Source organism: Tiliqua scincoides, chromosome 2, assembly GCF_035046505.1.
Source record: "Tiliqua scincoides isolate rTilSci1 chromosome 2, rTilSci1.hap2, whole genome shotgun sequence".
Classification (NCBI taxonomy): domain Eukaryota; kingdom Metazoa; phylum Chordata; class Lepidosauria; order Squamata; family Scincidae; genus Tiliqua; species Tiliqua scincoides.
The window spans coordinates 43,224,847-43,236,871 of NC_089822.1; the positions used below are offsets into that span (position 1 = coordinate 43,224,847).

General features: G+C 41.4%; 1 protein-coding gene across 2 annotated transcripts in view; it reads right to left on the reverse strand.

The window, feature by feature from the left end:
• Positions 1-12,025, reverse strand: part of CHD1 (chromodomain helicase DNA binding protein 1) — a 60,947-nt gene that overhangs the window by 9,817 nt on the left and 39,105 nt on the right. For both annotated transcript variants that reach the window (XM_066613540.1, XM_066613539.1), the window contains exons 20-30: positions 11,384-11,532; positions 9,165-9,261; positions 8,981-9,076; positions 7,007-7,183; positions 6,713-6,870; positions 6,381-6,422; positions 5,548-5,678; positions 4,444-4,582; positions 3,388-3,538; positions 2,048-2,170; positions 1,117-1,254 (exon numbers count right to left, since the gene is read on the reverse strand). In XM_066613540.1, coding sequence (XP_066469637.1) covers positions 1,117-1,254; positions 2,048-2,170; positions 3,388-3,538; positions 4,444-4,582; positions 5,548-5,678; positions 6,381-6,422; positions 6,713-6,870; positions 7,007-7,183; positions 8,981-9,076; positions 9,165-9,261; positions 11,384-11,532 — 1,401 coding nt within the window. The remainder of the gene's footprint in view (positions 1-1,116; positions 1,255-2,047; positions 2,171-3,387; positions 3,539-4,443; positions 4,583-5,547; positions 5,679-6,380; positions 6,423-6,712; positions 6,871-7,006; positions 7,184-8,980; positions 9,077-9,164; positions 9,262-11,383; positions 11,533-12,025) is intronic.

Genomic DNA, 12,025 nt, shown 5'->3' on the forward strand with positions numbered 1-12,025 from the left:
GGTAAGCAGCACTACAGAGGGAGCCCAGTCAGGTAAATGTGGAAGGAGAGGGAGTCCTGTTGGATCTTCACAGAGGCGTGTGAAAGCTTTGTTAACCGCATACATGCTGGATAACAGAATTTTGATGTATTTTAATTTAGGACTATTCAATCATTTACTGCAATCATCATTGTTCACTTTTTTAAAATTTTAAATACATTCTTCCATATTGTTCTGTTGGCAAAGTGCATTATATCTGCTGTTTATTCTTTCCTATACATTGCAGTGGGGCTACACAGATGTAGGTGTTAGAAGAAAAAGAGACAAGAGCACAGGACCATTTTCCCCCCAATTTTAAGTTAAATCTTGACTTATTTCTAATCATATTCAGAGATGATGGGATATGACGTAGCATCTAAATTTGCAGTTATGACACTTCTGAAGACAAACAGTAACTGCTGCATGAATAAATGCTTTCTAATCTATAAGAAAGTGCAAACTTCTTAAATATATACACCCTCCAAAGCCATGCTGCCTAACAATTATGTCCAAGTATGGAAGGTGGGGGTGGAGGCATGGGGAGAAAACTATACTTTGCCTGGCTGATCATACTTGACTAGTGCACCAAATGGTAATAGCATGAAAACAGGAATTTTACTTATATAAGATGAATTCCTGTTCCTGAGAGAGGGGCATTCCGAATGTTCTGGGCATTCCAAACATTCTGGGACTGTTCTAGGGTTGATTGTTAACCGCTTCTCCTCTGCGCAGGGAAACTGTTTCTCCATTCTGGTCCTTCTCTCACAGAGAGAGAGAAAGGTCTTGCTGCCCTCAGTTTATTTAATTAATTTTGAGTAGTCCTATCTCTTTGCGAAGTAGCGTCAGAATGGAGAAACAGTCAGCCCTGCATGGAGGAGAAGCCATTAACAACGGGTTTTCACAGAATATTCGAATACCCTGAACGTTCAGAATGCACTTCCTCTGCCAGGGAACCATATATACCAAGAAACAGACAGCTGAAATCTTGCCTCAGTCACAACTTCCTTAGATTCAATGGAATATTTGGTGATTTACTTCATAATAAAATAAATAATTGTGAACAACAATTTTGGCAAACACAAACTTCAAGATCTTCACCTTGCTATCCTCCTCCTCTTCTTCTTCAGACTTATCTGAAGGAGGCGGTGATGAATCACTTTTTATCTCCTCTTTCATTCTTGCTGCTTTTACTGTCTTGCTCTTCTTAGTTCTCATCTTCCTCCTCTTTGAGCCTCCCTGAGTAGCAGAAAGACTAAGTATGTCAAGTTATTTCAACAATGTCTTATTACTCTTAGGACGCAATCCTTCCCTTCACTTGGGCTGACGCATGTCTCTAGCACCGGCCCAGGAGGGTCGCAAACATGCCATAAACATGCTTACTCCTTGGGAGTAAGCCGTGCTGGCGCACATCAGTGCACCGGCACACGGAGGCTGAATATAGCCTCTGTGGCTGCTTCTGTGGTGAGCCTTGTGTCAGCCTGGCTGGGCTGATGCAAGGCTCTGGGGTGGGCATGGAGAAGGTGGGACGGAAGTGTTCCTGGGCAAAGGGAGGGCAGGCAGTGGGCGACCCCAGCAGCACTTATGCTGGATCCGAACCCCCATTCCAGGGTAGTTCAGAGCTGCTTCAAGCCGCTCTGCTCTCCTCGGACTTGTGCCACCTCAGGAGGAAGCATAGAAGAGAGCCACAGAGGCAAGGGTACCTTACCCGGAGGTAAGGGGGAAAGTTTCCCCTTGCCTCTGGCTGAGCCGCTTTCGGCCCCTATCCTCTTGGCTTGCCTGTTCCAGCTGGTAGGATTGCGTCCTGACTAATTCAAATTCAAGCAGTTGTATTCTTCCAACAAGTTATATAAATAGAGTAATAAGAATGGAACTAGTTGAGAAAAACAAGAAAGGATACCAACTCAAGAAATCATAGCTTTAAATTTAATTTCAAGATGGAGCAGAAAATGCACATATACGAAGTCCAGAGAAGATGAACAATCGGTATACAGTGCAATTTTATTTTCTTGTTGACAACAAAATGACTTACTGCCCCAGAAAGTCTTTGTGCTTCCTTCCTTGCAAGATCCTTATTGAGTAATTTTATGAGGTAGTCTGCACGGGTCTGCAATTGCTTGGCCTGGGGTTTCTTATCTGGATCATCTGGTAGAATCTGAAAGGGAAATATAAAATGCTTTTCTCTTTGTACATATAGAGTTTCATCAATATGATGATAGAAAGAGATTAAAACAGCCTTTCCCAATTTAGCTAATCTGGATTACGTCCAGTCCAATTTAGGCCACTATCCTAACCAACTTTCCAGCTCTGACATAAGGGCAATGCAACTCAGAGATAAATAAATATTGCCTTACCTTAAGGAGGCCTCCATGACTGCCCCCCAACTGCAGGATGCAGCACATGCCCCACTGGCACAGCTATGCCAGTGCTGGAAAATTGGTTAGGATTGCACCCTTAATCTAACAAATAAGGGACAAACAACTTGTTATGTAATTTGGCCTTGCATGTGTGTTTTTTCAAGTTACATAGCAGCCATGGTGGAGGGAGCAGCTGATCAGGATTGAGACCAAGATACATGGGTGGGGAGGGGGGAATTTAAACCTTTCCTGCCATTCTGCATGCCCAGTTGCTGTTAGTCTGAGAAGGGTCCATGGGTAGCAAGTTCCCCTTTCAGGGCTAACACCACCTTCAGAAAGGAGCCATGGCCACACGGAAGAGCATGTAGATGGTCCCAGTTCGATTCCTGGCATCTCCAGGTGAGGTAGACAAAGATTCCTCCCAGAAACCCTTGAGAGTTGCTGCCAGCCCATTTAGACAACACTGAGTTGGACCAATGGGCTGACTCAGTAGGAGGTAGCGGTCTATGTTTAGCAAAATAATCTTCATCAGGACTGTTGCCTAGCCTCTATTCTGTGTACTGCACAAGAAAGACAGGCAATCCTCCAGGTCACAGTAACAGACGGATCCCTGCTTACATGACTCAGAGCCCAATCCTATGCATGTCTACTTAGAAGTAAGCCCCATTATAGTTAGTGGAGCTTACTCTCAGGAAAGTGTGGATAGGATGTATCCACATTTACGTATTCAATCATATCTCAAAAAGAATACATCATTTGAGTGAATAAAGGGTCACTGAAAGAACAGACTTTCTAAGAAAGCCTTTCTTCAGTTTTACAGTCTCGCCACTTCCAAACAAACAGAGAAAGAGGGGTGTGCCCAGGGGTGTGCCCAGAGAGAAAGAATATGGCACCTATCAGTTTCACCTAAATGTTTGCAAATAGTGTACACTATGGCTAAGCCAATTATCACTCAATAAGCAGTTTTAGTTCTTCTGAGTATCAGTATTTTCAATAGATGAAAAACGGGATTTACCTTTTGTGTCAAGTTGAGATCTGGGTCCATTTTTATCATTTCCCAACTACCATATCCATATTCATAGATGCCTATTAGAAGATTGGAGTCATCCTCTTTGCCCCAGTCAATATCAAAATGAGCAGCCTTAGTGTGACAAAGTATGGTGTATCTAAAGGAAAATTAGAGAACAAGTTCAGTAGCCATAATCATACATTATCACTATTTATAGACATTAAATACAGTTAAATATTAGTTTAAATAGTTATAAATATAACTATTTGTAAAAGTTAAATACTCGCTATCTGCATGGGTTCCGTTCCTGGAACCCCTGCAGATACTGGAATCTGCAGATTTTGGGGCCCTTTAAGTCTCCATAGGCAACCAGAGCAGTGCTGGCTTCTGGTCGCCTCCAGAAGCCTGCAGGTGCTGCATGTGTCTGCCCATGGCCATTGCGGACCTCAGAATGACTATTAGAATGAAAAAAGTGACTTCCAGTTTTTCAGCAAAAAAAAAAAGAGAGCTTCCCTCGCCTCCAGAGGGTCCACGTCTGCCAGCCCCCGTGGGTTTGGGGACCCAAGGATGACGAAGTTCACAGGTTCTGAACCTGCAGATAACATGGGTGAGCCTGTATTTTTAATAAGTGGAAGCAGAATGGAAATAGGATATTTATTAATTTGCGATCCTACCAACCCTCCAAGGAGTGCAGGATGGCACACATGGGTAATATGGATCCCTGTTTTAAGTGTTACAACAGCCCTGTGAGGTACACTTGGCTAAGAAATAGTGATTGGCTAATCGTCATCCAAGGAGCTGCATGAATGAATAGGAATTTGAACCTGGGTCTCCCCAATCCTATGCTGACATACTAACCACTACACTATTCTGCATCCTCTCTTTAATAGTCTCATTCTTCAAAGTGGGTTGAAAGCAGTTACATTAGGAATTAACCAGGAATTAGATTAGAAAAGCGCTGTGGCAAAAGCAGGTTTTATTGCTATCAGAAGCATTTAGATTCCTTAGACATGGTGTAGCCAGGAATTCTCAATAATAATATAAACCAGACACACAACTAACCTCTTCCTTTCCTCTGGATCTGAAGGAATGGATTTATGCAATGGTGCTAGCTCTTCTTCATGTGAGATGACAAGTTTTGCATTTACTTGAACTCCTGATATTCGAAATGTTGGACCTTTAACTTTTCCAAGTCTGCCCCCTTAATACAAGAATACAATACTAAATATTATGTATAGTTACTTAAAAATAATCCAAAGTGCAAAAGAATAAGATGTATTTTTAAGGTGACCACTAGCAGGAAAAGGCAATCACAATGCAAATGACCTGAATGATTGTAAAACAGCACTGCACTAGATAAAACAAGGTGCTGACGTGGGTCTGAATGTTCCAATTAAGTCAAATAGCCTCACAGATTTAGCACACATTATCACAGGAATGATAACTGAGAACATCCACGCTAGATGTCCATTTTGTGACTTCTGGGATAAGTGCAGGCTGCTATCTTCCATTTGGCCCATGATGTATTGTTGTACTAGTATCTCAGAGCAACAGACTGATTTTGCATTATGTGATGTTAGTGGTGCAGACAAAATGCTCTTCATATAGTCTTCTGAAAATATGTGAATGATGTGTTGCCTTAGGGTTCAATCCATTCCAATTTTCCAGTTCTGGTGCACACTGCATCCTTTGGTGAAGGGGCAATCAGTGGGACCTTCTTAAGTTATGGGAACATTTGTTCCTTTACCACGGGGCTGCATTGTGAGCTGGGAAGTTGAACAGGATCGGGCCCTTAGTCATGTGGAGCAGTGGAATGGGAACTATTAAGGAAGTTACCTACCTCTAAAACATAGTGCCATCCAGAACAGGGTCATTCACACACTTTCCATTTAGAAGAGCAGTCAAGATTGACCAAAGATGTAATTATATTGTCAAACAAAATAAGAACTAAGTAGTTTTGACTGGCAGAAGAGGCCAAGGAAATTGCAACAGTCATAAGAATTGCTGTCAGTCAATAAATGATAACATTGTACACATGCTGTTGAGTGGACAAATAGCATGTCCAGAGAGGTTGGATCTGCCCTGATTAACAAGCAAAATCTTACTTTAATTCTTTTATTTTAGATCTAGTTATATGTTCTGTCCTTTTTTCTCAGGAACATTTACCTGTTCTTTCTTGTCCAGATGAGCTATCTTTTAAAGCCTTTATACATCCATTATGTACTAGCTCTCCAAGTCGTCGGAGATCTGTCTCAGATTTATCCACTAGTTCAGCATCTCTAGCTATGGCATCTAACCTGTAACACAACATAAATATTACAAATCTAATCTTAATGCACAATATGTATTTTTTCAAAATGGGAAACAAGCAAGGCACCAAAGCCAGATATTATAAAATCCTCAGCAAACATGTGCATCAAGCCCTCTCATTAAATAGCAGAACCCTTCCAAGAATATTTGCCATTCCTTTAGCAAGAAACACTTTAATTGTTGATCACTTGTCATATTGCACTCATTTAGAGATTTGTGCTCATTTCTTTTGTCAGTGATGCTTTCCCCTGAGCAAAATGGTCCCCCACCCCCTCCCTGCAACTTTATCATGTCCACTGGATACTACACTGTTCTTCCAGAAGCTCATATAGGTGGAAGGGGAGACCTGACTGCACACAGTTCTTCAATAAATGAGTAATATGAATTGTCCCTAAAAGAAGGAAGATTGACAGAATGCACATGTTCTATTTACTGATCAGTCAAACGATATGGAAGGACTAACTTATTATCTCCATTGTTTAGGAAGAATGCATGGGACAGAATTTATGCAAATGGAAGGAATAGATGAGCTTTTAAAACATATGAGTAGGAAACGTCTATCCATATTGTTTTAACGATTGATCATATAACTAATAGGTGTTCTTGCCCTTTTAAAATTAGCTCTGTACTGCTTCACAATTATAAATAAAAATTAACTGAATAAGGTTCTAGTGATTAGGTACGTGTACCTTTCAAGAGGGCCTCCAAATTTCTTGTAACTCTTGATAAACCTAATTTTTAAAAAAATTAACAGATTAAATGCAAGGTTCATCCATTTATTATACCTGCTTTAGAATATCACAGTCCAATACATAGTGCATAAACAAAATACTAGATAGTGGTAAGAAGGCAATATTTTAAGATATAAATGAACTAAAACATCTATTTAAAAGCTATAATTCTTATGGACTATGTAAGTAACACAGAAATGCTCATCTTTTAAAACATAAATACATTTTTATCATAGTCCGGTGATATATCTTTTGTTTCTTTCCGCTTGTAGATCTTCACTGTTTCTTACCGCCTAATCTCTGCATCACTAAATCCTTTAATATTTTCCCGTGGAATAGTCCGTGGTCTTCCACGTTTTTTTGGTCGTTTTCTTTCTGAGATAGAGTCGCTGTCTGATCCAGAATATCTTCGATTCCTACGTCTCCCTTCACTTCCATTAAAGCTGATCTATGTTTTTAGAAACAAAGAGAGTGCAAACCTAAGTGCCCAAATTTAATGTTAAACAACTTTAAGAATTTAAAATACAATTGATTTTAGTATAAAATACAGTGATACAGGAAGTATTCTGAAAGCTAAAACTCACCTGTTTTGCACAGTTTCTCATTCTTGGAAGCATATAAATTTCTTCCAATTCCTTTTGTCTTTCCTCTTCTTCTAACCTTCGCCTCTGGACCTCTGGAATTATTTCCTCCCAATTTCTTGAGTTTTGTTCAGGATCCAATTCAATGTCATCTTCATCCATATTAGAGAAATTGGCCACCTGTTCAAATATTTGTTTTTGTTGAACTTTTGAATATATGTTCATGACAGAGTGATGTGCAAACAGAAACCCAAATAAACTCCCTTGTTTAATATAAATTCAACAAAAGAACTGATATAATGGGAACCATTTGTATCTTATTGATAAACTAACAAAAAATCCAAGCTTAGGGGCAGAAAGTCCTTAGGCGAGAGTTAAGAAAGAAGCTACAAAGTGCAGTGAGACCTTGGTATCCACAGGGGATTCATTCCAGGACCCCCGATACCAAATTCTGTGGATAATGAAATTGGCAAGGGGGGGTTTGTGCCAGCAAAGTTGAAATGCCTTTCAGAAGTGACTGAGAAGCTTTCAGAGGTGCAGGGAGACCAAGCGCAACCTCCCTGCACTTCAGAAGACCTCCCAGATGCACTTCAGGTTGTGTCCAGGATGTCCTGAGGCCCGCCAGCTCAGTATCAGCAGATACTCAAATCCATGAATGCTGAGCCCACGGATAAGGAAGGCCCACTGTATAGGCTACAATCCAGATTTGTACATACAGCTATCCTGCGTTATATGAGCCTAATGCATTTCACAAAAATGCCTTCTAAGGTTACAGCTTTTATAGTTTTCTGAAGAAAATTCATATAGTGAAAACGTTTTTTCTCATGGGATCCCCCATTGTAATTTCTGGCTGGTTCCTAAACCCAAAAAGGCACCCCCAAAATAAAAAAATTCACCGAAATAGAACACAGAACAATACGTGATTATGAAATTAGTATTTCTTGCAGGAATCCAGGCTGGACAAAAGGCTGCTGATGTATTAATTGGTAGTCACAACCCTTGCTGAGACCATCGTTGCTGAAGGGGTAGGTGCTACTAAGGACAGTCCTTGAGTACTCCCAAGAGGCCAAGGCTTCCTCCTGGCACTGCACCTCTCCCTTTCCTCACCCACTGTGACATGCTTGTGCTTGCACGCATAGAGAGCAGCTGGGCAGATGGACCAAAGAGGGAGGAAGTGGGTGAAAGAGGCCCAGACTGAATGAATGAGGAAGGGAGCGTGTGCGCACACCTAGAGAAAGGAGCATCACCGTCTTCCCCATCATCTTCCTCCTGCTGCTGCAGCACAAGAACAGCCTCACCCACTTTAGCACACTTGTGCTCACAAACATGGATGCATGGTCTGGCAGGACCATCTGAAGACAGAGTGGAAGAATGAAGGCCTAGCTGTGCAAAGGAGGGAATGCATGCATACATGCCATGAGACAGCAGCAACCCAGGCAAGGCATTACTTGCCTGCGCAAACTGCTTGCACCTTCATGGTCAAAACCGAACTCTTTCCCCTCTCGTATCTTTTCCAGTGTTAAGTTCCAGCAAGCGAAAATCTTGTATAAGTGAAAAATGTGCTCATATACTGAATTTAAAGGTATGAATTTGTACTCCTTGTTATAACAAAACCTTGTAAAGCAATTGCCTGCATAATGGGGGATAATACTACTAGAATTTTTTAAGACCTTCATTTTAGCACTGCCTAGACTGAACACCCAAATTACTTTTTATTACACTCTTTTAAATTGTGGCACAAAGTGGTAGGGAGGTGAGAAGGAAGAGTGCTACTTTAAGAGTTAATTAGCCACCCTGGGGGAGGAGTATTTCACTGGAAAATGGTACTGAAGCAAAATATTAAATACTCAATGGTGCAACCCATACTAACAAGTAAAACAAGAATTTAACTACATGTCAAATGGTAATCAGAATGTCTTATTCAAGTCAAAGCCCTACTAGTTTCAATATGTGTTGCAGAATGAAAAAGTGCAATACCTTAAACTGAGAAAGCAACTCATCTCCCACACTTAATGGGCCAATTTCATTTTCTCTTGTTTCAGCCCTCTTCAAGATTTCATCTATGTCCATTTCCTGAAAGAAAGCAAGAAAAATCTTTTACAACTGCAATGTTGGTATGAGAAGACAAGAAAAGGAAATGCAGGAAAGTTAGCCTGTTTACCTGTGGCTCTTGTTCTTCCCCTTCAGGTTCCTTAAAAAGTTCCTCAGCACCAAACTTCAAAATAGCTGACAGCTCCTCTTTGTTAAAAGGAGCAGAACTGAAAATGAAGGGAACAGCTTTGATTTTCACAGTTAATAGAGCAACTACTTAATCTTTGATTCAATGTAACTTTTCAAGAAATAATCATGTTAATTAGAGCTCATAGTACTTTTTCATTCATTCTCACTCAGGGTCAAACCTCAAAAACAGTTCAAAGCTACTAGAAGCTCACAGAGCTACATAGAACATTGGAAATGTAGCTGTTCTTCCCCCCAACCCCACACACCTGGGTGTAGTTTGGCACTTTAGACTATGCAGTATGTGAGAAGCTTTATCAGGGCGTCTAGTCCATATAGGATACAGCCTGCCTATAGCACATAATCTGTCATCCCTATATTTAACTCAGGAAATTTTCTATTTGGCCCCCATTTTTGGAAGTATACTGTTGACACCATCCATCATTGTCTAAGGTTCTCACCCACTTCCTACTCCATCTTATATCCTTCAAGCATTCTGGAAGCCCTCTTGGCATGACACTTGAAAAGTCACTCATTCTGTCAGGACCAGGACCAGATCCAAATTGAAGGGGAATCTTCTATATTGTTTGGGCTACTACCCTATAATATGGATGGGCCCTGGTGCTTACTATACACTTTTACAGGATGATGGGTAATAGAGGAAATGACAGGGACACCAGAAGAATGAAAAATGGCAGCGATGAAAGTAGGCTGCCATTACCATTTGAATCCATCCAGTATCACTTAAATTCTTCCAGACTGCTTTGGGACCTGAGCTGGGCACTGAGGGAATTTAACACGGCCTGCTGTCATTGCTGGTGCTTTTCCATTCTAAAATGTACATGCTTTCCAGACTCCAAATGCTGGGGAAAAACTCAAATAGGACAGAGGTGAAAAGAAAATGCAGGGTCCTAAGTGTCAGAAGTGGGTGTTTCTGGGAAAGTGGGCCCTTGATGATTGCCAGCATCTCTTCTCCCACGCATTTTTCTGACAACTGCATTAGACTTTCAGTCAGACAAGTAAGAGGATTACAGGTCTGACCCTGGCATCAGCAGATCTGGCATCTACAGATGTGACTCACGTGGTTACATTTTTTTTTAAAAGCACATGAAAATTGGGTTTCCTACTTTTGCACAGCAAAACCATATCATTTCCAAGCCTCTCGGACTAAAAATAGCTCTAAAGACTTTCTTTTGGGTTCTCTCAATGTTACCCCAGAATACAATGGTATAGAGCTATATTGCATTCTGTCTCTAGATAGCGCTGAATTGCATGGAATAACTATTTTTGTGAGCTTTTTTTGTATTTAAAAGGACATTTAATTTGGAACCCCAGTATCCGCGAAGGGTTCTAGAACAGGGAGCCTCCTGTGGATGCCAGGGTCTGACTGTATATTACATATCAGTAGTTCTGAAACCGTGGGTCTGGGACCCACCAGTGGGTTGTGATGCCATTTTTGGTGGTTTGCAAAACTGACCGGGCAGATTAGGCTATGCGCATCAAGGGTTGAACAAGCTGCTACTGGGGGGAGAGCATTGCTGCCCAGTCACCATTATAGTCACACCCCCCGGCATTTATCAATCAGGCCACAGCCTCTAGGGACCCTGAAAAGTTTGAGAACCACTATATATGTTATACTACTGTTATATATGACATTTGGGTGGGGGGACACTTGCGAAGTTTCACAGTGGATGACAGAGAAAAGCAAAGAGAAGGGAAGCCCTTTTTCTTCCCCTTGTTTCCCTCTTTGTCCCCTCCTTTTTTGGGTAAGCAGTAAAGCTACTCCATACTTAACAGGAGAAAGTCAGGAGAACCTGACGTGTCTTCTCCCTGTTCTGAATGCCACTGGTAAAGGTGAGAGATGTGTGCAGTGGAGGTCATGCAGGAGGGCATAAGGAAATGCAGGTTAGTGCTTCAGGCAATGCATATGCATAAGCCTCAGAAGCTAGAGGCCTTAATCCCTCCAGGCACTTGTCTCAGAAATTTGTGGGGGGGGGGGGGGGAAGAGGTGTCAACTGACTCTCTGACTCTTTTGAGAAGCCACAGGGCTTTCAACTCTTAGCAAGATGCTAGGCTTGCTTACAGAAACACTTTATAAGCATGTAGGACTACTTATACTGGAAATTTCTCTTTTGGTTAAGTCGTACATCCTTAGTACTATACCTAGAAGGTGCAGAACCTGTGTGTAGTACTGTTTTCCCTGTAGTGTCCATTCTCTGAATCACTAGATGGTCTAAAACCATCTTCTTCTTGGCTCTTTCCAGGATTTCTTCTTCTACAGATCCTTTTGTGACTAGCCGATAAATGTTAACCTGTGCATGAGCCAACAAAAAAATACAGATTTTAAAGAAATGATAAACAATGAATATTTGACCAAAGACCCAATCCAAATCTTGAGAAAGCCCAGTGTACGCTGGCATGTCCATGTATGCTGGCACAACAACAGCCCTGAGTTGTAGAAGTCCACTCACTGATAGATACACCATGGATGCTGGTGCAGTACTGGAAAAACCATGCCACACCTATGTTGCTCAGACATCACTCAAATGCCACCATAACTCCAAGGTGGAGGGGTCAAAACAGGGAGAAGATGGGGGGGGGGGCAAGATGTGGAAGGAATAAGGAAGAGTTGATTGCAGACAACAGATATACTCTAATATGAGAAAAATGTAGCACTAAAAACAGAGCTGGTGTAAGATTAAACCCCACAAGGAATAACAAGGAAAGGAAAAGCAGCAGATAATTGCACCTTCCCCATCCCTGTTCATTTCTTAAAATGGAACACATAGACTACACTTCTACACA